General features: G+C 39.4%; 1 protein-coding gene and 4 long non-coding RNA genes across 7 annotated transcripts in view; 1 reads left to right on the plus strand and 4 right to left on the minus strand.

The window, feature by feature from the left end:
- Window positions 1-1,166: 1,166 nt before the first annotated feature.
- Window positions 1,167-2,763, minus strand: LOC145553588 (uncharacterized). Its single transcript, XR_014089624.1, has 2 exons — window positions 2,443-2,763; window positions 1,167-2,127 (listed from the first exon to the last, which is right to left on the minus strand). It is a non-coding gene; the product is annotated as an uncharacterized LOC145553588 (long non-coding RNA).
- A 2,126-nt stretch (window positions 2,764-4,889) lies between these two features.
- Window positions 4,890-7,222, minus strand: LOC145553907 (uncharacterized). Its single transcript, XR_014089947.1, has 4 exons — window positions 7,029-7,222; window positions 6,644-6,715; window positions 5,499-5,952; window positions 4,890-5,188 (listed from the first exon to the last, which is right to left on the minus strand). It is a non-coding gene; the product is annotated as an uncharacterized LOC145553907 (long non-coding RNA).
- Window positions 7,223-7,388: 166 nt separating this feature from the next.
- Window positions 7,389-8,532, minus strand: LOC145553586 (uncharacterized). The gene is made up of 3 exons (XR_014089622.1): window positions 8,162-8,532; window positions 7,780-7,851; window positions 7,389-7,470 (listed from the first exon to the last, which is right to left on the minus strand). It is a non-coding gene; the product is annotated as an uncharacterized LOC145553586 (long non-coding RNA).
- Window positions 8,533-15,321: 6,789 nt separating this feature from the next.
- Window positions 15,322-17,057, plus strand: LOC145553587 (uncharacterized). Its single transcript, XR_014089623.1, has 2 exons — window positions 15,322-15,403; window positions 17,012-17,057. It is a non-coding gene; the product is annotated as an uncharacterized LOC145553587 (long non-coding RNA).
- LOC103472527 (glutamate receptor ionotropic, kainate 5-like) overlaps window positions 16,564-26,720 on the minus strand; it is a 201,173-nt gene continuing 191,016 nt past the window's right edge. For all 3 annotated transcript variants that reach the window (XM_081612224.1, XM_008422226.2, XM_017307584.2), the window contains exons 19-21: window positions 24,558-24,686; window positions 20,767-20,888; window positions 16,564-18,370 (exon numbers count right to left, since the gene is read on the minus strand). In XM_081612224.1, coding sequence (XP_081468350.1) covers window positions 17,597-18,370; window positions 20,767-20,888; window positions 24,558-24,686 — 1,025 coding nt within the window. In that variant the 3' untranslated portion in view covers window positions 16,564-17,596. The remainder of the gene's footprint in view (window positions 18,371-20,766; window positions 20,889-24,557; window positions 24,687-26,720) is intronic.

The following is a 26,720-nucleotide window of genomic DNA, read 5'->3' on the forward strand; positions in this document are numbered from 1 at the left end:
GAAAAAAAAAAAAGAACCAAGGTTTTGCAGTGGTCTAGTCAAAGTCAAAAACACTGTAGCAGAACCTTAGCAGACTGTGCAGTAAAAAAAGCTCACAAACCTTTAAAGAAGAGCTGGTTAAATTATTACAGTGATGTTAGAGCTCAATAAAGTCAAACAGTAAATAACTAAAAAATAAAAAAACATCGTAGTCAGACACATTTTCAATACAATGACTTTTTAAAATGTTTTTTTCCTTTTTTATTCCAAATATGTTTCTATATATTGAATATCAGAGGGAGGAGCCCCTCCTAGATTCACCCCACACACCAATATCGATAATAATCATGATAACATCAGAATCATCAGAGTAGGGTCCTTCTGTCGTCCCTGTTCTGGTGCAAACAGCTGAAATCTGCTGGTACAAATCTGAGGGAGGAAAACAAAAACAAAAACCCAAACAGTCAAATGTGCAACACAACACATGTTCACACTTGCATAGCTGCGTTTGTGAGGACATGCATTATCCCAACGACTTGGGCCCCATTCAGACCTGGATCTGAAACTTTCAACGCCTGAACTCACCTTAGTTCTCACAAAGATAGCCAAGCACACGCACACACACACACACACACACCTATACAGGTCCCGGTGAATTGTAAGGACAATTTTTCCGAACCAGTCACAGTGGTGAATTATGGGAGCACCCCTTTCCACTTGCTCTACAGACCGGCTGAATGTGTCAAAAAATCTTTAATGAGCCACTCAACAAAGATCTCAGTTAAAATTGTGTTTACACACTACACAACTCTAAATATAATGACCTGACTTTATGCAACATTAACAGGACATCGGTAATTAGATAAATAAGCCACACCCCCTGCATAACAATACATTATAAGTACCAATGAGAATTGCAAGGACATTTAAAATAAGACTTCAAAGAATGTCACTAAAACATACTAAAGTACCCAAATGAGCATCAAATGGATTAATTCACACCCTGCAATAATGGTAGTGTTCATTTGTCATGAACACAGGCACGGACTACAAAAATCTCAGTCAAAATATGAAAAAAATAATAATCAAATAGAAATATGGTCAGCAATATAGTGCTTGTTCATTACCTATAGGGTAATGTTTAGACCTATACAAATTAAAATGTATTATGGAATAAACAAACGACATTGTCTTTTGCAATTTTTATTTTTTGGAGCAAACCAAAACACAGGATCCTATCAAGCTTAGTTTTTCAAAACAGTTTGACTTTAGTCAATAATGAAGTTAAACCCAAGTTCTTCTAGATACCACACAATACACATGACCCAAACAAAACAAAAATCTTACTTAAACAGATTGAGAAGCAAACAAATCTCTCTTTGAAGCAGGTTTTAAGAATACTATTCTACTCAAATATTAATCCTGAAGCCCTTTCAAATTAGGGTACAATGCTCTACAAAGCATTGTGCCTCATTTCAACTAAAGGTGAAGCCCAACTTAACAAAAGAAAACAAAAAATTAATTGTGATACCTTTAAGAAAACATATTACTAGAACAATTTTGCCTTTTACAACAACCTGAAAATCAGTTCTCTGAATTACTTTGAAAATGATTAAGAGTCCAAGTTTTGTTGAGTCTCTTCAACATCCATCTTGGACCAACTTAGAAATCAGAGCACATTATAGAAAACTACTCCAAAAATAAACAAGCAAACAAAACGAAAAAAAGGTAAAGGTTAAAAACAAAATGCCTTTTCCTTTAAATGTTACTTTTAACAGTACATACTCTCTAATACAATGAGCCGTTTATACTCACCTAAGAGTTGAACTTCTGGGTTTTTATTTTTTAAAACAACAGAATGCTTGAAAGTTCTTAAGATTTTGTTTAGAACATCTTGGCTCAAGATTTATCTGACATTTTTACTTTTTCTTTTGGACACACCACAATTTCTAACAAAGTCTCTTATGTTCTGAATTGAGCGGTTTATTAAAGCAGGATGTTCTGTCTGTTGACACTGTTGAATTTCAACAAAACTTGCCAGCTTCCCAGTGTCAATGTATTTCTGAAAATGTTTCAACACTGCTGCAATTTCTGTAGGAGACCAGGGACGTTTTAGATTTCTCTGAGGATGGTCCTTTTCAGGATAATCTACAAACAAGAGAGACAATTTTACTTTTTAAAATATAAATCATATGTAGGAGTCTGTTACTGAACACTATTGAGTAACACTGTATATAGAGCTATGGGAAAGCTAGATAAGTTGTTTGGCAATAGCATTTCAAGCAAGGTGCTAGTGATTGCCAACAATATTACTCTTCGGGTCAGCTATACACAGTCCTCATTATGCTGTCCCCTGACAGGAAGAAGCATTGCTGGGACTGTGTCTACACTTTCAAAAACCCATGTCCACTAAAATACCTGTCAGACAAATCACAAAGATTTCAAAGTCAGACAGCTGTTCACCTGTGGTTCAAGAGATGAGGATAGTGATCCCATTGGTTCTTCACCGACAGTTTTGTTAGGATGAGCAGAAACCTGTGGAGAAGACAGCAAACGAGTCATTAAGATTAATATAATATTCACTTCAAGTTAGAACACTATAGAGAGACACTGTATAAAGAGCTAATGTAAAGCTAGGCAAGTTGTTTGGCAATAGTATTTTAAGCAAGGTCCTATTGATTGACAACAATATTACTCTATGGGTCATCTATACACAGTCCTCATAATGTTGTCCCCTGACAGGAATAAACATTGCTGGGACTGTGTCTACACTCTCAAAAACCCATGTCCACTAAAATACCTGTCAGACAAATTACAAAGATTTCCAAGTCGGACAGCTGTTCACCTGTGGTTCAAGAGATGAGGACAGTGATCCCATCGGATCATAACCTACAGTTTTGTCAGGGTGAGCAGAAACCTGTGGAAAAGACAGCAAACAAGTCATCAAGATTCATTTAAAATTAACACCAAGGTAGAACACTATTGAGTAACACTGTATATAGAGCTATGGGAAAGCTAGATAAGTTGTTTGGCAATAGCATTTTAAGCAAGGTGCTAGTGATTGCCAACAATATTACTCTTCGGGTCAGCTATACACAGTCCTCATTACGCTGTCCCCTGACAGGAACAAGCATTGCTGGGACTGTGTCTACTCTCTCAAAAACCCATGTCCACTAAAATACCTGTCAGACAAATTACAAAGATTTCCAAGTCAGACAGCTGTTCACCTGTGGTTCAAGAGACGAGGATAGTGATCCCATTGGTTCTTCACCGACAGTTTTGTTAGGATGAGCAGAAACCTGTGGAGAAGACAGCAAACGAGTCATTAAGATTAATATAATATTCACTTCAAGTTAGAACACTATAGAGAGACACTGTATAAAGAGCTAATGTAAAGCTAGGCAAGTTGTTTGGCAATAGTATTTTAAGCAAGGTCCTATTGATTGACAACAATATTACTCTATGGGTCATCTATACACAGTCCTCATAATGTTGTCCCCTGACAGGAATAAACATTGCTGGGACTGTGTCTACACTCTCAAAAACCCATGTCCACTAAAATACCTGTCAGACAAATTACAAAGATTTCCAAGTCGGACAGCTGTTCACCTGTGGTTCAAGAGATGAGGACAGTGATCCCATCGGATCATAACCTACAGTTTTGTCAGGGTGAGCAGAAACCTGTGGAAAAGACAGCAAACAAGTCATCAAGATTCATTTAAAATTAACACCAAGGTAGAACACTATTGAGTAACACTGTATATAGAGCTATGGGAAAGCTAGATAAGTTGTTTGGCAATAGCATTTTAAGCAAGGTGCTAGTGATTGCCAACAATATTACTCTTCGGGTCAGCTATACACAGTCCTCATTACGCTGTCCCCTGACAGGAACAAGCATTGCTGGGACTGTGTCTACTCTCTCAAAAACCCATGTCCACTAAAATACCTGTCAGACAAATTACAAAGATTTCCAAGTCAGACAGCTGTTCACCTGTGGTTCAAGAGACGAGGATAGTGATCCCATTGGTTCTTCACCGACAGTTTTGTTAGGATGAGCAGAAACCTGTGGAGAAGACAGCAAACGAGTCATTAAGATTAATATAATATTGGCTTCAAGTTAGAACACTATAGAGAGACACTGTATAAAGAGCTAATGTAAAGCTAGGCAAGTTGTTTGGCAATAGTATTTTAAGCAAGGTCCTATTGATTGACAACAATATTACTCTATGGGTCATCTATACACAGTCCTCATAATGTTGTCCCCTGACAGGAATAAACATTGCTGGGACTGTGTCTACACTCTCAAAAACCCATGTCCACTAAAATACCTGTCAGACAAATTACAAAGATTTCCAAGTCGGACAGCTGTTCACCTGTGGTTCAAGAGATGAGGACAGTGATGCCATCGGATCATCACCTACAGTTTTGTCAGGGTGAGCAGAAACCTGTGGAAAAGACAGCAAACGAGTCATCAAGATTCATTTAAAATTAACACCAAGGTAGAACACTATTGAGTAACACTGTATATAGAGCTATGGGAAAGCTAGATAAGTTGTTTGGCAATAGCATTTTAAGCAAGGTGCTAGTGATTGCCAACAATATTACTCTTCGGGTCAGCTATACACAGTCCTCATTATGCTGTCCCCTGACAGGAACAAGCATTGCTGGGACTGTGTCTACTCTCTCAAAAACCCATGTCCACTAAAATACCTGTCAGACAAATTACAAAGATTTCCAAGTCAGACAGCTGTTCACCTGTGGTTCAAGAGACGAGGATAGTGATCCCATTGGTTCTTCACCGACAGTTTTGTTAGGATGAGCAGAAACCTGTGGAGAAGACAGCAAACGAGTCATTAAGATTAATATAATATTGGCTTCAAGTTAGAACACTATAGAGAGACACTGTATAAAGAGCTAATGTAAAGCTAGGCAAGTTGTTTGGCAATAGTATTTTAAGCAAGGTCCTATTGATTGACAACAATATTACTCTATGGGTCATCTATACACAGTCCTCATAATGTTGTCCCCTGACAGGAATAAACATTGCTGGGACTGTGTCTACACTCTCAAAAACCCATGTCCACTAAAATACCTGTCAGACAAATTACAAAGATTTCCAAGTCGGACAGCTGTTCACCTGTGGTTCAAGAGATGAGGACAGTGATGCCATCGGATCATCACCTACAGTTTTGTCAGGGTGAGCAGAAACCTGTGGAAAAGACAGCAAACGAGTCATCAAGATTCATTTAAAATTAACACCAAGGTAGAACACTATTGAGTAACACTGTATATAGAGCTATGGGAAAGCTAGATAAGTTGTTTGGCAATAGCATTTTAAGCAAGGTGCTAGTGATTGCCAACAATATTACTCTTCGGGTCAGCTATACACAGTCCTCATTACGCTGTCCCCTGACAGGAACAAGCATTGCTGGGACTGTGTCTACACTTTCAAAAACCCATGTCCACTAAAATACCTGTCAGACAAATTACAAAGATTTCCAAGTCAGACAGCTGTTCACCTGTGGTTCAAGAGACGAGGATAATGATCCCATTGGTTCTTCACCTACGGTTTTGTTAGGATGAGCAGAAACCTGTGGAGAAGACAGCAAACGAGTCATTAAGATTAATTTAATATTGACTTCAAGTTAGAACACTATAGAGAGACACTGTATAAAGAGCTAATGTAAAGCTAGGCAAGTTGTTTGGCAATAGTATTTTAAGCAAGGTCCTATTGATTGACAACAATATTACTCTATGGGTCATCTATACACAGTCCTCATAATGCTGTCCCCTGACAGGAATAAACATTGCTGGGACTGTGTCTACTCTCTCAAAATCACATGTCCACTAAAATGCCTGTCAGAAAATTTACAAAGATTTCCAAGTCGGACAGCTGTTCACCTGTGGTTCAAGAGATGAGGACAGTGATCCCATCGGATCATCACCTACAGTTCTGTCAGGGTGAGCAGAAACCTGTGGAAAAGACAGCAAACGAGTCATCAAGATTCATTTAAAATTAACACCAAGGTAGAACACTATTGAGTAACACTGTATATAGAGCTATGGGAAAGCTAGATAAGTTGTTTGGCAATAGCATTTTAAGCAAGGTGCTAGTGATTGCCAACAATATTACTCTTCGGGCCAGCTATACACAGTCCTCTTTATGCTGTCCCCTGACAGGAACAAGCATTGCTGGGACTGTGTCTACACTTTCAAAAACCCATGTCCACTAAAATACCTGTCAGACAAATTACAAAGATTTCCAAGTCAGACAGCTGTTCACCTGTGGTTCAAGAGACGAGGATAGTGATCCCATTGGTTCTTCACCGACAGTTTTGTTAGGATGAGCAGAAACCTGTGGAGAAGACAGCAAACAAGTCATTAAGATTAATTTAATATTGACTTCAAGTTAGAACACTATAGAGAGACACTGTATAAAGAGCTAATGTAAAGTTGGCAAGTTGTTTGGCAATAGTATTTTAAGCAAGGTCCTATTGATTGACAACAATATTACTCTATGGGTCATCTATACACAGTCCTCATAATGTTGTCCCCTGACAGGAATAAACATTACTGGGACTGTGTCTACACTCTCAAAAACCCATGTCCACTAAAATACCTGTCAGACAAATTACAAATATTTCCAAGTCGGACAGCTGTTCACCTGTAGTTCAAGAGATGAGGACAGTGATCCCATCGGTTCATCACCTACAGTTCTGTCAGGTTGAGCAGAAAACTGTGGAGAAGACAGGAAACGAGTCATTAAGATTAATTTAAAATTAACACCTAGGTAGGTAGAACACTATCGAATAACACTGGCAATAGAGCTATGGAAAACTAGGAAAGTTGTTTGGCAATAGTATTTTAAGCAAGGTCCTAGTGATTGCCAACAATATTACTCTTCGGGTCATCTATACACAGTCCTCATAATGCTCTCCCCTGAAAGGATTAAGCATTGCTGGGACTGTGTCTACTCTCTCAGAAACACATGTCCACTAAAATGCCTGTCAGAAAATTTACAAAGATTTCCAAGTCGGACAGCTGTTCACCTGTGGTTCAAGAGGCGAGGATAGTGATCCCAACGTTTCTTCACCTACAGTTTTGTCAGGATGAGCAGAAACCTGTGGAGAAGACAGCAAACGAGTCATTAAGATTAATTTAATATTGACTTCAAGTTACAACACTATAGAAAGAGGTATTGTAAAGCTAGGAAAGTTGTTTGGCAATAGTATTTTAAGCAAGGTCCTATTGATTGCCAACAATATTACTCTTCGGGTCATCTATACACAGTCCTCATAATGCTGTCCCTTGACAGGAACAAGCATTGCTGGGACTGTGTCTACACTCTCAAAAACCCCATGTCGACTAAAATACCTGTCAGACAAATTACAAAGATTTCCAAGTCGGACAGCTGTTCACCTGTGGTTCAAGAGATGAGGACAGTGATCCCATCGGATCATCACCTACAGTTCTGTCAGGGTGAGCAGAAACCTGTGGAAAAGACAGCAAACGAGTTATTAAGATTCATTTAAAATTAACACCAAGGTAGAACACTATCGAATAACACTGTCAATAGAGCTATGGAAAGCTAGGAAAGTTGTTTGGCAATAATATTTTAAGCAAGGTCCTAGTGATTGCCAACAATATTACTCTATGGGTCATCTATACACAGTCCTCATAATGCTGTCCCTTGACAGGAACAAGCATTGCTGGGACTGTGTCTACTCTCTCAGAAACACATGTCCATTAAAATGCCTGTCAGAAAATTTACAAAGATTTCCAAGTCGGACAGCTGTTCACCTGTGGTTCAAGAGATGAGGATAGTGATCCCATCGGTTCATCACCTACAGTTCTGTCAGGGTGAGCCAAAACCTGTGGAGAAGACAGCAATTGAGTCATTAAGATTAATTTAATATTGTCTTTACGTTAGAACACTATAGAGAGAAACTGTATAAAGAGCTATGGTAAAGCTAGGAAAGTTGTTTGACAATAGTATTTTAAGCAAGGTCCTAGTGATTGCCAACAATATTACTCTTCGGGTCATCTATACACAGTCCTCATAATGCTGTGCCCTGACAGGAATAAGCATTGCTGGGACTGTGTCTACTCTCTCAAAAACCCATGTCCACTAAAATACCTGTCAGATAAATTACAAATATTTCCAAGTCAGACAGCTGTTCACCTGTGTTTCAAGAGATAAGGACAGTGATCCCATCGGTTCTTCACCTGCAGTTTTGTCACAGTGAGCAGAAACCTGTGGAGAAGACACCAAACGAATCATTAAGATTCATTTAATATTAACTTCAAGATAGATTAACACTATATACAGAGCTAAGGCAATGCTAGGTAATCCAATTGGCCAAAGTATTTTTAGCAAGGCCCTTGTGATAGTAAACAATATTACTCTTCGGGTTATCTATGCACAGTCTTAGGAATTCTGTGCCTTGTCAGGAATAACCATTGCTGGGACTGTGTCAAGCACACACCTTAGGAGTAGACAGCAAACAGTTCAATGAATAAGGAAAACAAAGAATAAATAGCTCCAAAAGTGTTCTTAAAACAATTGTGGAATTAGGACTGCACTTCTCTTAACCTCAGTTGCAGCTGGTTTCATATTTTCATATTTGTTTAACTTACCCAACAAAATAGCCTACAAAATATTTTGAAAGCACTAGTTAATAAGGAAAACATCAAAAAAGGTTTAAATCACACCATGTGAAACTGTTGAATGATCTGGCTATTTAAACCTTCTTATGAAAAAACTTCTGGTAATATTTATTTATTTATTTTTACATTAACTGCACCATAAATTGCAAAAAAGACATATGGATTATGAGCTATGCACTGTGAATTATGGTGTTCTATAATGAAATTATTCTTGAACATTTATAAAATGAATATGTAAAACAGTAAACAAGGTTAGCTGCACATGCTAACATCATAACTGAAGTGAGCAGCCATTATCCCATGTTGGCATTTTTGTTTCTAGTTGGCATTGACTCAATTTAAGACAAATGTAACATTCTAATTCCTGTTTTTAAATGGTCATTCCATTTAACACATGGCGTGTTTAAACCTTGTTCTAAGTGGTCACCTGTTCTCAACACAAGCTAGCTTTTGCTCATTAGCGGTGCCTTAATTAGGAAGTGCTGCATGAAAATATATGTCGGTCACATTGCAAATATCAGTAAAACTTTGCCAACCTTGCTTGTGTTCAAATTACTTTAAGAAAGACTTACCTACATACTTCTCCACATCCGTCCAAGTTGCAGCGCAGAATTGTTCATTCCTCACAGAGAGCGCAACATCAGTCTTGGGAGGAAAATGACAGAGGGGAGGGGTTAAAGCTCCACCCCTTTTCCTCTCTCCAATTAGGTGTTCTTTGATGAACAAATCATTCACTAGGTTTTGTGATAGATTTATTATTTATCCACTACCGTAGACCTTTATGAAAGTGATTTCCAAAATTATTACAGGTGTCATTTCCATAGTGACCAAAGTTATATAGTATGTGCAATTGTGTATATCAGGGGTATTCAATTCATGATATCTTAGCAATATTTCATGATGCCAAGGTCAGAAGAGAAAAATAAAATATATACAACTTAAAATTTAGTAGCTGGGCAGTTTTTTCTGTGTCTGCATGCCTTGATTTGCTTTTCAAATTGAATGGATTCTGTCATATTCAAGTACTTTTTGACAATATTTATTGTCATGAAACGGAGCTGAATATGTATGTCTGATTTCTCATGTTTGATGTTCTCTCATTCACTGAGTAAAAGTAGGATGTCAAGTCAAAAGAAGAACCTAAGTAAAACAAGAAAACTGCATGTTCACAAGTGAATGACCTCAGAAAAAAACTAATAGAAGAAAGCTTGATTTATATTTTTGTTTACCATCTGGACTTAAACTATTTAAAAATGAACATATTTTATAACTGAACATTTTTAGACTTAGATCACTTATTTTGCTTTCAGTGACAGAAGTGAGTGCTTGCTTGTCATGCCAGAATTTAACCTGTGCTAGAATGATGTCAGAACCAGTCTCATGCATGTGTGGATGTGCTCATTGGTGAGCCAGGAACAATATTTGGTTTTTATAATATTCATTGTGGAGAAAGCTGGCTCACAGTTGTGTGTGGAACCAAATATAATTAAGATTTGCAGGGCTACTTACCTCAGAGCTGTGAAAGCTTTGAGAATAGTAGCCCTTTGGAGCCAGAACGTGTAAGGATCAGTCCTTACAGATTGTTCCTTCAGGGATAAATCTGCTTAGATTGTAAAAGCTGTGCCAGTAAATCAGACAGTGCTCAACAAGATTTTAGGTTGCTATTTTTGTTTTGGTTCAGTTTTGGGTTTGCATAAGACATAATTTTAGTCTAGATGCAGACCAGGGTCCGCCTATTAGTGACCTCTGGTGTATATCTTGATCTCATTGGGTCTTTATTCAATTAAATTTAAAAATAGTTTGCTTATTCAAAAAGGAAATTAAATGTTAATGTAACTAATTAAGGAGTTATGATAGATTGTGGCCAAGAAAGATCTCCTGTAGCAGTCCGTTTTACAACCAATCTGAAGAAACATCTGGCTGAAGAGATTCAGATTTGAAATAATGGGATGGTCAGCATTGTCTAAAACATTTTTTTTGATTTTATGCAAAATCCCTTTGTGGATCATCATCTTCAGTCATCCCCAGCCACAGCCTCTTGTCCATCTCTGATACATCCCCCAACTGCAGAGTCATTCGAGTATTTTCATAGGTGACAGAAGTCAGACTTATGCTGGAAGCATGACGTGTACTGAGTGAAAAGGAATGGTGAGAGTACAGTGCCCTGTGGAGCTCCTGTGTTGCTGACCACCTGGTTAGACACACAGTCCTTCAGTCTCACAAACTGTGGTCTGTTTGTGAGGTAGTCATAGATCCAGTTGATTGTTGGGGGCTCCATCTGTGTCTTCTGGAGTTTCTCACAGAGCAGATCAGGCTGAATTGTGTTAAATGCACTTGAGAAATCAAAGAACATGATCATCAAAGTGCTGCCTGCTTTGTCCAGATGACAGTGGGTTTGATAAAGCAGGTGTATGATGGCATCATCAATTCCAACTCCATGGCAATAAGCAGGTAAGACAGACTATTTCAAGATGAACCTCTCAACCTTGCACACCTGCTCAGGCTTCTTCCCCACCAGAGAGGTGACATTCCACATCCCAAGAGCCAGCTTCTGTAGCCAGGGGTCAGATTCTTGGTTCTCCTCTATCAAAAGAGGAACATTGGTTACCTTCCTGACTAAGGCCCTTATCTCCTGATCACTCAATTTAGACAACCGACAAGCTCTATAGAGAGCCCTAGTTGTTCCAAACTGATTCCATTTATGAATGAAGGAGGCCACTGAGCTCATTGGGGACTTCAAAGCAACATAATTTTTAATATCCTTCCCCAGATGTTTGCCTCAAAACAATGCTGTCTCTGAGGTCTACAGACAATGTATTTGATTTCATGCTTGGTGTTTGCATACAAACATTGTCCATTTTGGGACTTTATAAAGACAGGTGTGTGCCGGTGAGAGTTGGACTCCGCCAAGGCTGCCCTTTGTCACCGATTCTGTTCATTACTTTTATGGACAGAATTTCTAGGCGCAGCCGAGGTGTTGAGGGGATCCGTTTTGGTGGCCTTAGGATTGCATCTCTGCTTTTTGCGGATGATGTGGTCCTGTTGGCTTCATCGGAACGTGATCTGCAGCTCTCACTGGAGCGGTTCGCAGCCGAGTGTGAAGCGGCCGGGATGAGGCTCAGTGCCTCCAAATCCGAGGCCATGGTCTTGAGCCGGAAAAGGGTAGAGTGCCTTCTCCGGGTCAGGGGGGTCGTCCTGCCTCAAGTGGAGGAGTTTAAGTATCTGGGGATCTTGTTCACGAATGAGGGAAGAAGGGAGCGGGAGATCGACAGGCGGATTGGGGCAGCGTCTGCCGTGAAGCGGGCGCTGTACCGGTCCGTCGTGGTGAAGAGAGAGCTGAGCCAAAAAGCGAAGCTCTCTATTTACCGGTCGATCTACGTTCCCACCCTCATCTATGGTCATGAGCTTTGGGTCATGACCGAAAGAACGAGATCACGGGTACAAGCGGCCGAAATGGGTTTCCTCCGCAGGGTGGCTGGGCTCTCCCTTAGAGATAGGGTGAGAAGCTCGGTCATCCGGGAGGGACTCAGAGTAGAGCCGCTGCTCCTCCACGTCGAGAGGAGCCAGTTGAGGTGGCTTGGGCATCTGGTAAGGATGCCTCCTGGACGCCTCCCTGGTGAGGTGTTCCGGGCACGTCCCACCGGGAGGAGGCCTCGGGGAAGACCCAGGACACGCTGGAGGGATTATGTCTCTCGGCTGGCCTGGGAACGCCTTGGGATTCCCCCGGAGGAGCTGGAAGAAGTGGCTGGGGAGAGGGAAGTCTGGGCCTCCCTTCTGAAGCTGCTGCCCCCGCGACCCGACCCCGGATAAGCGGAAGAAAATGGATGGATGGATGGATGGGTGTGTGCCTTTCCAGATCTAATCAAATTAACAGAATTCATTACAAGTGGACTCTCTGCAATTATCAGTAAAAATAGCTCTATTTTGAGCTTCATGATAAAGGCTGTGAATACTTATGTATTTAAATGTAATTTGTTAGTAATTCTGTTTTTAGTTAGTTTGCAAAAATCACACACTTTTTCACACATCGTGTCATAATAGGACATTTGTGTTATCAATCTTGAGGAAAGGGATTAATACAATTTGGAAAAAAGTTATAACAACCAAACATGAAAAAAGTGAAACGTTGTGAATACTTTCCAGATTCACTGTATATATGGATAAAAAGGTGTTATCCAGAAATGTTCACACAACCTCTGACAAGTCTAAGTCTCTTCTTAGTAAAATTAAAATTTTCTCATCAAATCTCCAACCTCTAATGAGTTGCATCACTGTAGATTAGGATTTAGTTGGGTAAGGTTTGTCCCTACACCTAAACTATTACATTTGCATGTGATTATTATCTTCCAATCTCCCAATATTTATTAACAGCTATCTTTTAATCATTAAACATTTAATTTACTATCCAAAAATATGCTATGGTCAGTAATACCATATTATTAGGCCACTGACATTTTTAGTCTCGATATTATTAATCCTCTTACATCCTTCAGTATACTATAAAACCATAGATTAAAGATTAACTTTGCTGAAATGAATCACCCAACAGCAAGCTACAGATTTAGTACCTCTAAAATAATCAGTGTTTTAATTTAGCCAGATTTGCATTCAATAAAGTAGCATATTTTAAGGAGAATTGTTATCTAACACACATTTTCCCCACAAAAACCTTCATTACAGGGACTCCCATGTGCTAGCCAATCAGCGTGTCTAAAAAAATACACATGTGTGAATTATTCATGAGCAAGTGCAATACCCAAAGTTACCACCCGGGGCGCCATATCGATACACAGGTTATACACAAATGTCATGTAAATGTGAATTATTGGGACTTTGCCTGATTTTTGGAATTTAACCCTTTGGCATCCATTAAAACCCCCTCCAATCATTTTTACGTTGCAAGAATTATGAGGACATCGGCACTGTCCCACTAATTCAAAATGTCCCGTTAGTGTTGCGTGTATACAGGCGAAATGTCCTGTTAATTCACCTGTGCCAACACACACACACACACACACACACACACACACACACACACACACACACACACACACACACACACACACACACACACACGCGCGCAGGCATGAACGTACCTTAATTAGTCAGTGACATTTAGGTTTTCGCCAACATTCTCCACATTTGCTGCTGCCCTCAGTATTACAGTTTGTGGAAAAGTAAAACAAAAATCACAAAATGAATAAAAATGTACAGGCACTGCTCTTCAAAACAAGGTTTCATTTTTCTCTAGTCACAGTTACGTAACCGTAAGCCTTCACATGTGGGACTGCTGTTCATAACCAACATGTTTATGATGATCCAGGGCCGGGGAATTTGATTAGAAATCAATATTCAGGAAAAATTTCCATTGTATAAAAAAATATAATATTGCAACTCCAATTGGACACAATGAAAATACAATCACAAATTTAGTGTGTTGTTCTGCTTCAGCTTGTCCACCAAGTTTACAGTCAAACATGTTTCTGCATGTGTGTTTGTATGTATGCGTGTTCTCAGGTGTGTGTGCACAGTACAAAGTTTCCAAACTCCTTTGAGCTAAAAACGACCTAAACGGAATAAACTGACCTAAAACTGATGAAACTGCACTGAGGTAGTTCTTCACTATCTGTGTGTTCAGTGAATTTATTTTCTAGCATCTTTATCTGAGGTAAAAGGGTCCATATAGTCTTAGTTAGAACAACTTTGGATTTTTTATTAGGTTTGCAAAATTTTCTGCAACATTAATGAATAAAAATCCCCAAGCATTACAGTGCATCCTCGGTACTTGCTGGGGTTTGGGACCAGACCTGCCTGGCAAAAGCCGGAATTTGCAAGTACTTGAGATCCCAACTAAATGCTTATAAATGTGTAATTTAATAGTTTAAACAACAAATACCTTACTACTGTCATGATACTGGACAACCTAACATCCATGTTTACTTCACTCTTGGGGGAACAGCAGCAAAGCAAATCAACTCCAAAGGAAGATGACTAGATTGTTGCTTTGCAAACAGCCGCCAATGGCGTGTCGAGTATCATTTCTTCTTCCCAAGCTGCCATTTTCCTTGAATATCTTAGATATGCTCTATAAAAACTAAAAGAACATTCTGTAAATACTGAATCCACATATCCCGCACTGAGTAGACAGAGTTTCAAGAACTGAAAGCACGCAACAATGCAGTGTTTTTTTTTTTTTTTATAATTGAACATCATTTTAAAGATCACAGTTTTCAGTGTTTTAATTTTCTTCATCCATTAAACAAAAACAAAAAAAAAATGGCATTAGAAATGTAAATCTTAACAAAGATGCATTAAGCTTGGTCACATCTACACCTTAAAACATTTACTAAACTCACCAATACAAATTGGTAAGTTTAGTAACTTGAACATTTTATGTGCAGTCAAACAAAAAACACTGGATAAGATGGGAGAACCAAATTGCAGACCTCCCGGGCATCCAAGTCATTTCACTACTGTAAGTTTTGTGGTTTTATGTTGATTGATATTTGCAAGAACACACGACAAACCTGTACAGGCACGCACTGCAAAACTGCATTGCAGGCCAAGTACATAATAATTGAACTGTTTGTTTTCCCCCGTTTAACAGTGACACTCAGAGTGAAAGATAAACTACAAGCATTTCTGTCACGTGACCCGCTCTGCACTCCGTTCAGACGCATCTCCGTTTAGCTATTAGATCTGACAACGTTCGAAGAACAAGTCCGAGTTTAAGAAGCAGAAGAACTTTCTCTGTAAGGTTCGTCTGCACAAGAATTACTGAAATTATACAAAAATGTTTTATGAGCCGAATTACCAAGTCGTGACCAGAGAGAGGAAACATGGAAGTGTTATCCTACAGCAAAAGAAAGACAAATAGGAAACAATATAGCATCTAAAATCTCACTGGTGAGACACAGTCACACCATGAATCTAATGCATTTCATTGGACTTTTAAGCTGTAGGGTGATATGCAGATACGTATCGGCTAATACTGATCTTAAATTACTTGGGTCAGTTTTAGGGGATGAAAATCTCAATTGGTACAACTCTCGTCATTTTATCTTCTGATTATTATCTGAAATAATATTTATAGTATTTAGTATCCCAATTGTGGCCACTTAATCATCCTTATTAAAAAAAAAAAGATAAGTCTGGTTGAAGGTTTTGTATTTAGAGGAACGGTCTAGTTAGCTTTAAGCTATGGCTAACGTTGTGGAAATAACCCTGCTATTAAGCAGCTTGGTTTCACACAAAATTATATAAAACTGATATTTTCAGCCTCTGGATGAAAGATAATTTTCCAAAAATAAGATCTGGAGATGTTTCCCCATTTGACTGCTTGCCGGAACATCTTGAAATTAGTTTTCCATTCCTGTTAGCCTCACTTAGCCTAGCATGCTAAGAAAGAGTTTCAAACTGCTAACTTGACTCAGTATAAATTTTATACATCTGAATTTTACATTAACCTAATGCGTACAAAAATATATGTTAAAGTGACATCTTGAGGTGTATTTTAAATTCACCTGCTCACCCATTTTGTGACATCAGTGTCATTAGATAATAGAAATAGCCTCATATGCTAAATTAAAAACTACAAACCAAAAGGCCTTTGCACAAGTCTACACACATTGTCTTAATCCGTCATCTAACAAATTTGAGAGCCAAAAGCTAGCAAATGTTGTCCCAAGGGTTTAATTAATCAAACCTTTGTGGAAATTTTACAGTACAAGGCAGAATAGAAATGCTATGTTGTCAAGGCGGTTTTGTTGTCGTTTACAGTAGAAAAATAAGTAAAAAGCTGGTCCATCCAACCAAGCGTGAAGCTGAAAAAACATATGTGACCATTTCAAGATCGATTCATGCATGCTGCTGACAATACTGGATCAGCACATCTAAAAGAAGACCAACACGTCTATAAACAGTTACAGGTTCTTTATATCTGAATGGTTGATGCACATCAGACACTTTTTCTGATTTCATTTTAGACAATAACATTTATTTTCATGATAACTCTGCTGACATAAACTGAGACATGGTGTGCAAAGGCCTTAAGTGATGTTCTTCTCCCCAAACGATGCTAAAAATAATACCTTTTTTTTTTTAGCTAAAAACATCGTTATGTCACATCCTGAAGTTGTGTAACATGACATCTCAAAGATTTCAAACTTTTTTTTCTTGTTTTTTGTTGTTTTCTTTATAAAAATAATGAACTCTTGTTGTTTCTCAGCCATTTACCTTCAGATGCCTCACAGTGCATTTTTCTGACTTGATACATTTTCTATGTAACAGAAGAACTACCTCAGCACAGTTTTGAACACTTTAGGCAAGTAATTACTTTTTTGTTTGTCTGCTCTGTGGATCACAGCACCAGCCAGCAGGAATCTTTACAAACAGCAAAACAGTATGGGGGGGGGAAAAAAGCTACATCCTCCTTCCACAAACGTCCAAAAGAGCGACAGAAGACCGTGATTACTGTACAACTGCTCTGCTACCACTTGTCTGCGGGAAGGTCTCCTCTTACACAAACACCTACTTCAGTATTCAAATGGAAACAACCGTGACCTCTACCTGTTTGTGTCTCAAAGTCGTCTGTTCTCGCAGTGGGAGGATTTGCCGAGGTAAGAGATGGTGGACTGAATCTGAAGCTGATCGCTAATTCTCTGTTTGCCTATTCGTGCAACTGCTTCAAGTTGCAAATTCCAGAGTTCAATTTATTTAATCCTCTCCGCTACCAGGTTAGAGGGCTTAGAATCAATCATCACTCAGTAAAGGTTTGTAGTGTGAACTGAGCCAAAGGCTCCACTTTGAGGGATCCACCCTACAAATGGGTCCAAATAGTTTCTTCTCCCCTCTTCCTCAGGAGTTTGGACAGGTACAGCTGTGTTGCTAGGGCCAAAGGAAAAGTTTTGAATGTTTTAAAATGTATCTTTTGAGTCTTTACTCAATGTTTTTAAGCACAGTTGTGTCCCCCAAGTAAGTCCGTTGGTGGGTATGTTGGCGCTTTGGCGGGCGGTGGCCTGGGTGGAGGCGCGGGTCTGTTTTTCGCCCGTAGTGGGCTTGCCGTTCCCCCATCACTGTCGGCTCTGTCTGTTGAGATTGGGGGAGGAGGAGGAGGGAGGCGGGGCAATGACATGGACCCGTGGTGGTAGTGGAGGTGGTGGTGGGGGTTATGGCGATGGTGATGTCCCGACATCGCCAGAGAAGGAGGGATACGGGAGCAGGACGAGGCAGAGGAGGAGGACGAAGGTGGAGGAGGAGGCGGAGGGGTGAACGTGGCCGGCCGCAGACTTTGGATCCGCCGGCACTCCTGGCAGATGCGGACATGGCTGCAGCTCTGCAGGAAGCTGCGTGGTGGGGCGGGCGGAGCCTCAAAGGCTGGCATAGGGGGAGGCGGAGGAGGGTTACTAGAGGCAGAGTTGACGCCTAATGGATCGTTCAAGAGCCTCTGTGGCCCCGGGCCCAAATCAGGTCCTGTCGCCATACCTGCCCCCAGCCCCGCCAAACCCCCAGTCAGGGGCCCGGTGCCACTGTAGAGTTTCCCATTGCTGAGTCGCATCTCTCGGACTAGCCGAATTGGCCTAGGGCCTGCAAGAGCTAGTCGGGAGGGGTGACGCAGAACTCCACCCCCAGCACTGCTCAGGGGGCGTCGCCGACGAGCCCGGGAACTTTTCTTACAAGAAACTGCATTTCGAAACTCTGTCAACATCTCCTGACAAACAGAGACCTGAGAGAGAAAAGGAAGATAAGAAAAGATGAAAAAAACAAGAAGGAACGCTAAGAAACTGCAGTACGGACATTTTTTTTTCTGATTGCCACAGAACAATAAATACATGTTAAACATTCTAGATCCATCTGCACAGCATCTTCTCTTTTACTTGAATTGACTATGGCCTAAAATTTTATTTATACATTTAACACATCATGGAGACAGAACTCATATTAGTGACCCTGATACAACTTTAAAAAATCATGTTTTTTATATTTCTAAAATGTTATTTCAAGAACAAAACAGAAAAATTCAATTAGAAACTAATTTGCGACGTATTAACATCCACAGTCTGTGTTCTGGAAATAAACACAGTCAGAAGTTCTTTTAAAAACCAGCATATTTAAACGTAGAAAAAGCAAGAAAGCAGCATTAACACAGGTTTTTTATCGGTGTATGTCTTTGTGCAGCTTCCTCTGAATCCACATCCAACCAGTGCTACCTCTGCACACTAAAAACATCCAAAGGAGAGAGTCAAATCAATAACAGATAAATACAAGAGAAGCCAGAGCAACAAACCCGGACAGCAGAGGACAAACAAGGGAATGACAGCAGAATATAAATGTGACTTTGTCTCAATTCATGTTTTGGATTTTTCTCGTCTCATCTTTGGGTCACTTTTTTTTTCTTCTTCAAAACCTTAAAATATAACTGTACTCTGTTTCTATGACTACTAAAGTACGCTAATATTATCCTCCGAGTCGTGCAATTGTGAATAGCATGGAGACTAAAAAAAAAAAAAATCTATATCTTCAAGTGGTCAGCTTTCGAAAATGAACTACAGGGATAGTTTGTAATTAAATGGCTTTAATTAAAATGATGGCTATGAAACTGAAGAGTTAAACATGTTAACTAATCATCTCTCTTCTGGTCAGGCAGAGAGCCGACTGTGGCAGCGAACAAAAACACGGTTGTTCTTCGTGTCACAGCTCAGATAGGCACAGCTTGGCTCCGCCTTCCCACTTCGTTTTATTCTAAGGATTTGTTTGAGCACATGCAAATGGTAAAGGCACAACTTGGATTAAAAGGCAGCCTGTTGCGCTGCCATTTACATAGACTCTTACATTACCTACATCATAAAATTCAGGTAATATGCAGCCCTAGCAACAGTACATTCATGAAATTATTTTTAAATTTTATTTGGGGAAAAGCAGAAGACAAATCTATGGAACATATTTAATTCGGATGGAGCTGCATGATAGTAGAAAACCTGTGACTGTGATAATATCAATAAGGATTGCACTGACATTATCAGCTGTGATAAATATTTTTTCCTTCTTATCTGCCTCCATCACTCTTGTGTTACATGTGAAATTCATATCAGTTGCACTTGGAATGTATTAGCCAACAATTATTATCCAAACAGTCCGTTGTAATATTGGTACTGCAGATATTGCGACGAGGATATATTACAACATTCTTTAACGTTTTCTGTTTTTTTAGACCGCATGCTGAGATGCATGGTGGATTTGTGTGATGGAGCACCTCATGGTTTGATCCCAGTAATTTTGACCATGCATTTAAGCCACATTTGTGTCCAGCAGGACACGACTTCTTGTCTGCCATTGCTCACCTGGGTCCAGGTGTAACCGATCTAACGGACTCTGTATCGGCAGAAGCTTGTTCTCAACAGACTAGGATAAGAATTGGTGACAAAAGGTCCAGATCCTGACAGTTACTCTTCATTCTTTAACGGAAACGATTACTTTATTTTCTCAAATCTTCCCTGCTGCGAGAGTGTAGCCTGCATCTTTTTTTTACCCATGTGCCTCTGTGTTTGTGACTGTGTAAATGGTCATGGAATATATTTTTAGAAGTTTGTGTCTGTAGTAGAAGGCTGGTTGTTTGTGAACAAAGACCGCCATTTCCAGTTCGATGTTTGTTTTTCTTTTTTTAATAGAATGCGGCCTGACTGAGAATGAGGACAGACATGTTTGTGGTTTCCCTTCAGTGAAAGAGAACAGAAGTTTATCGGAGCTCCCCAGCTTTGCTCTATGTTTACCAGACTTGAATCTTCCTGTTCACTTCCAAAGCTGCAAACTTATGACTTGTTGACTTTTGTCATTTAACTTAACGTCCTTGTTTGCACAAAACAGCCCTAAACATTTACTGAAGCTTAGATTAACTGAAAAGACAACAAATGAAATAAAGACTTCAGACCGCGTTGATGTTTTTTATAACCCTTTTATTACAAGCCAGCCAGATGACAAATTCACATCACAAATTTATAGATAACTTTTCTTTGCAAAGTCATGAAGTGCTTTCATGTGGCTGTGGTGCAGAAACTGTGCTCAAAGCTCAGGAATGGTGCAGTAGGAGGAAAATGCAAGAGGAAGATGAGGATGCAGTTTTACCTCGCCTGTCTCAGCGGTGCGGCGGGTTGACCACACAAACTCCATGATGGCCACAAACACAGCTACGATGAGGCCACAGATCAGAACTACAAAGATCCCGCCGATATTCTCCATGCCGAGACCTAAAAAACACAAAAACATTATTTTTTTTTATTTTGTTTTCGATCAAATGAAGATGACCCAAACTAAACCAAATTAAAACAGAAAGTTTGGAAAAATCAGTTTCATTAGACACGCTTAGGTCGAATTATTACCTGATTTGTACAATCGAGAAATCATATGAAATACAAGTAAAAGAAAAAGAAAAATCTCAAAACACAACTTTTGATCCAAAGGAATCCCAGAACAGCTGAGAAACAAGGTGGTTGATTATTTAATGTTTTGTGATTTCATCAAACCACAGCAAGAGCTGTTATGCAAAATATAAGAAAAGATGGAAATAGTCCATAATAAGTACAATGGTGCATTGAGAACTCATTCATTAGGTCACCAAAGAATCAAAAACAACAATTACGGAACTTCAGGAGACTCAAAACTTTCTTATGGAAAAAGTGATGTCATTTTTTTTTACCTTAAACTCAAGCACACTTGGGTGATGGAGAAGTATAATGACGGAAACACACCAGTACCCACAGCTGAATGTCAAAGAAATTACAATGAAAGCTTTGGAGAGGCCTAGTTAAAGCCTAGACTTCTGTTTGATTGAGATGCTGTGTCATAACATGAAAACCCCTGCAGTGCTGCTGAATGTGAACATTTCTGTGGTACCGCTCTAACCATGTCAGTCGCTCATTGGTGGTAGTTACTGGCACCAAGAATTAAACAGTTATAAGTTCAGTGGTCAGTCGCTGCTCACAATGGGTCCAGTGGTTCTGGCAGCTTTTCTCTTCAGAATCTGAACATCCTATGGGATGTGTGACTCTCTTGTATGGATAACAAGCTGGTGTTTAAACGCTGTGAGGTCCTGTTTCTGAATGTAGTTCATGTCAAGAACTGAGTGGAAAACTCAGGAGAGAAGCTGCCAGAGGAGATTTTACAGTATGAAGGCTGCTTTATGTTCCTTTTTTTCCTCTGCTTTCTCCTCAGTGATTCAAGTTTGGTGTCTTTAATCCCTCTACAGAAAGAAGGGATTGTACTGCTCCTCTTTGCTGGAAGCAGTCTTTTTGGGAGTCCTGCTAGAAATGTATTGTGGTATTTTTCCCTTTATGCCGTTGTTGTCCATATTTCTCCCTTTGCACAGTTCTAGTTTGCCAAAAGCGTGTTAAAAAAAGGAAATAACTGAATATTTCTCATTAGACTTTATCCTCACTAACATCCCTAAATATTCAGTGAATAACTAATCAGATTTTGAAGTCCTGCAGTATTTTATCTTGTATGCTCAGATTTAATTACAGTTTTCATTTTTACTTGCTTTTGTGTAACTGACAGCAGCATTTCTGGATGCTCAACTTGACTATGGGGATGAATCTGTCCTTATATGCCCTCCTTTGCCTACTGCAGGTGATGGATGTTAGAATCAGCACCTCTCAACCTATGAATGACTCTGTGACAGCAGTAGAAAGCTTTTCAAAGACAGTCTGTGGTATCCAAAATGGGTCAAGAAGTGAAATTGCAGTCCTCTCTTCCCAGCGACTAGAAGACTCTATAAACTAGCATGCCTACCAAGAAAACAAAGTCCTACAATTGCCCAGTATGATAACAGCAACTGCGGGCAATTCTTTACTGAAATTGTTCATCTGACTTCAAAACCACAAACGAAAAGTGCAAACCCCCCCCCCAAAAAAACTCCTTCAAAGAAACCACTTCTTAGAAACTCATTCTACTATTTTCACATCGTTGAGCGTCTCGCTGAAGCTCTCCACAGATTGTCAGAAAATGTGTTCGGTTTTTGTTGCAGGATTTACCTGCCAGCTGTTTTCTTTCTTTGTGAGCACAGAAAAGGGGAAACACACACACACCCACACACACACACACACTCAGCTCCCTGCGTGATCATCAACAAAGCGACATCTGATCATTCATAATGCATTATGAATGATTAATTTTGATTATGATTATGAATGGATTAATTTTGTCAGACTTTGCACACAAACACAAAAACAAGCTTCCATCTCTTCCAAGGTCAATGCTTGATTTCAGCAGACCTCAGTTTAACCCAATGTCACTGTAACATCAATTTCCTAATTAATTCTGAATGCATTGACTGATTAATGTCGTTGTGACTTGCCCTTTTTCCATAAAACGCAACGATTTGTGAGTCTACTTACAGTACAAGCCAAAACTATTGTTGTCCAAACTGCACAGCAGATCTAGGTGAAAACACACACTTGGATTATTATCAAGATCTCATTGTTTTCCTGTTTTGGAAATAAAGAAAGCTGCTGAAACAGATGACAGAGAGCTGCTGATCGATTGGCTGCTGAAGCTTTAATCAGAGGGAAAAAGTCAATGAAGACGAACAATGTTGTCTTGTTGCAGCGAGATGCGCCAGAAGTAAATATTAGTTTATTGAGATGCTGGGGGAAAATTTGAGTCTGTGCAATCGATAAACGACAAACAGCAAGCAAGATGTAAATGAATAAAATAGCAGGCGGTAATTCTTTTTAATACCTCAGGAAAAATACGGCAAAGACAGGGTGAAAAATGAAAGAAACAGATCATATTCACACTTTTTGTTCCTATGGAAAAGACCTTAAGAAATCCTACAGATAAACACATTTTTCTTTTTAGCTGCCAAAAAAATCCCTCATTTAATTTGAGTTCATTTATGTAACAGGGGAAATAGACCAAAAGGGAACAAATTGCTTGTTTTCTCTTTTAACAAATATTTCACTGAAAAAATTGTCGACACACCTAACAATTACTATAACAGAAATATATGAATTTCCAATGAATGGTCATCCAGATATAGGAAAAATATGTTTTCAGATAATAAAAAAACAGAAATCCATGTCAGCTGAGGAGCATACAAGCCACAAACTGAAGGGAAGACACTAGTGGGGCAAATGAAAGGCTTTTAACCCAGCCTGCATGACTGTTTATAATTTTAAACAACATCTAAACCAAACAGACTTGCTCTCAAACCTTCCTATAAATGCAGTTTAATCCCCCTTAGTTCATCTCCACATCGTCTCCATCTGTTTGTGATGCATTTAACCGTCAAACATTATATCTGAAACTCCAAGAGTTCCCCCAGAAAACCTCTGCACGAACACACAGTCACATTTCTCTGCAGAACATCTGGCGACATCCATCTTCCTGCAAAGTGTTGACTCCGGTGTAACCGGGATACATTCTGACCACTTAAAACGCTAATTGTTCCACATTTTTAATGACTGCACCATCTGTCACGGCAGAGCGTCTCTCGGAGTTTGGGACTGCACCTTGAATCATGTTGCCTGGCTGGTTTCATCTTGTGTATAAAAGACTAATCCATTGATCTGTCAATCAATGACAGCTTTGATAACACGGCAAAGTACAAGTGTGACTGCAGTGGAATGAATCAATCAGTCAACAGATGACAAATGAACAGGAATTGTTGATGATCAGTGTCATTTAAAAAAACTAGAGTGGCATTTCAAGTAATTTAGAATGGCATCTTTGAAATGATTTCTTATTTGGATGCAAAATTTATTGGCTCTTTATTAAAGTTAAGGTCTATATGAGACAGTGAATGAACTGCATTTCTGCTCATATAGTCACATAAAGCTGACACTGAACTGTTTATCCATCCAAACTACTGTAATTTAGCACAGAGTTCAAATGGACAGTGGGTAGTAACACTAGCCAACCTTTGGCTCGGTGGTCCTCCTCTTTAGGACACTGGCCTCCCTCCCACCAGCGTCGCTTCAGAATCTCCAGCCTGTTGCTCTCCTGCAGCTGCAGGATCCCCAGCGTGATCTCGTCTCGGTATGGAGAGCCTGCAGGCGAAGGAAAGCAGACGAATACATGATTACGCTGAAGTTACTCCAGAACAAATCCTGGGATATTTTCACATAATTCAAGAGCTGTCCAGTGGCTGCTATAGTGAAACAAACTATTTCTAAAAACTAAAACTACCACCAAAGTATTTATTCCCTTTTTGTCACAGAATGCAGCTTTTTCAGAATTCTTTGTTCTTTTGATGTGATAACGATATGTTGCTAAATGCAGCTCAGAAACTGGTAAAAACACAAATTAAACATTTCCGCTGCTGTTTTAAAGTTTATGTTTACATACTTCATGGTCCAGATGACTGAACTAAACATTGATGTCTCAAAAAAAACATTTGTTTTGAGCACAAGTTATTATGGAGGCACATTTCACATCAGCAGCAGCAGCAGCAGCAGTCTTCACTCTGGCACAGTGAAGGGAAATGTTCCCTCTGCATTAAAATTGAAACCCAGTTGGGCTACAAACAGCAAAATTTATATCGTTCCGATTTACCATTCCTACACTCTGGGCTCCTTATTATGACATGTCAGTGAGATTTCACCATTTTCTTCAGCTGTATGGGGCACAGTGTAGCACAGCATGACCCCACTCTTGAGCATTGCTGTGGACTGCTGGTCAGCTAGCTGAAAGTGGACTACAACACTTTTCCTTCATTCGCAAGAAAGTCAAACTGATAATACTTATGTTGCTCGATAGACGGAATGGCAAAGAAATGCAATGAAAAAGAAATTAAAACTGCTATATTCAGATGATTATTATGTATTTTGGCTAAAGTCTATGTATCAAACAATGCCACTGATGAAAATATTTTTAAATGTAATAACCCAGATTTTATTTTAATAGCTCTAAGGCTCAATGAAGCTCTTCTTTTGTAAACAAAAGCAATAAGAACATGATTTACATTTTTGTTGAGAATTCGTGTCAGCATATGCAGAAGGACAAAATAATCCTATCTGGAGAAAACCTTTCCAGGTTTTTATAAAAGCAGTGTATTTTAGAAGAATTTCTTTGCAAAAATAATTCCCCCGTGAAAGGCCTTGGTTTTCCACCCTCTCGTAACGTTACAAATTAACCAACTTATCCAGGTGGGATAAATAAAGAATTTACTTGAATCCAGACTCGAAGGCAGTCTTTCAGGATGTTGTGCAAAGTTGGGATTGAACAGAGTGTTGAAATGCATCTCTTGTCTTTCAGACCTGAACAAAGCAGTCTCTTCCTGAGATTTTTGCCTCTGAAATCCTCTGAATACATTTCTCTGCGCTGTGCACGTAAATATCTAGTCACTTTATTCTGCTTCTCTGGCTGCCTCTTATTACCGACTTCATGATAAAGTGTCTAGAAAATCTTCATCACCATAGTTACACTGATGCTGATAAGAATGAGAAACATTTAAAGATGAAATATGGGAACCCAAATGACTTTTCCTTTTAATTCTTAAGCCGGTGGTAATTGCTTGCTGTCAGTTGGAGCGGTGAGCACGAGAGACGACATCCGTTGGGGGCACGCCAGAGATCGTGCTGCTTTTATTTTCATTGCTTAACACGTAGGTTGACTGACAGACCAGCCTCCTGAAAATATGTTTTTTTTTCCCCTTCCTTTGTTGTTTTTCCTGCTGTTCTCTCTACTCTGGCTGCATCTGTTCCTACAGCAGGTATCCCATAACTTATGCATGTCTATAAAGCAACACTTATCATCAGGAACAAGCGTGAGACAGATGATGAGGTCAGGCCAGACTCTGGCAGGACTGACCAAAGTCTAATTGGAATCAGTATGGATTTAATTTGCCAAGAAGAACAGATGCACAAATAATCTGGCCTGATTAATGGCCAGAGCAGGCTTGGCACTCTGTGCCTCTGTAACAAGGTCTCCTTGCAATAAAAAAACACAATGCGGTTATAGAAAGCTAAACATACTGTAATGTTGCAGAAAAACCATAGTGGTTATATTCAGCTGAAAATAATTATACTCCAAAAAGAAAGAGATCAATACTGATCTAGAGAGAGAGACAGCAGAAGCTTTGC

Source organism: Poecilia reticulata, chromosome 11 (genome assembly GCF_904066995.2).
Source record: "Poecilia reticulata chromosome 11, P_reticulata-male-v2, whole genome shotgun sequence".
NCBI lineage: Eukaryota > Metazoa > Chordata > Actinopteri > Cyprinodontiformes > Poeciliidae > Poecilia > Poecilia reticulata.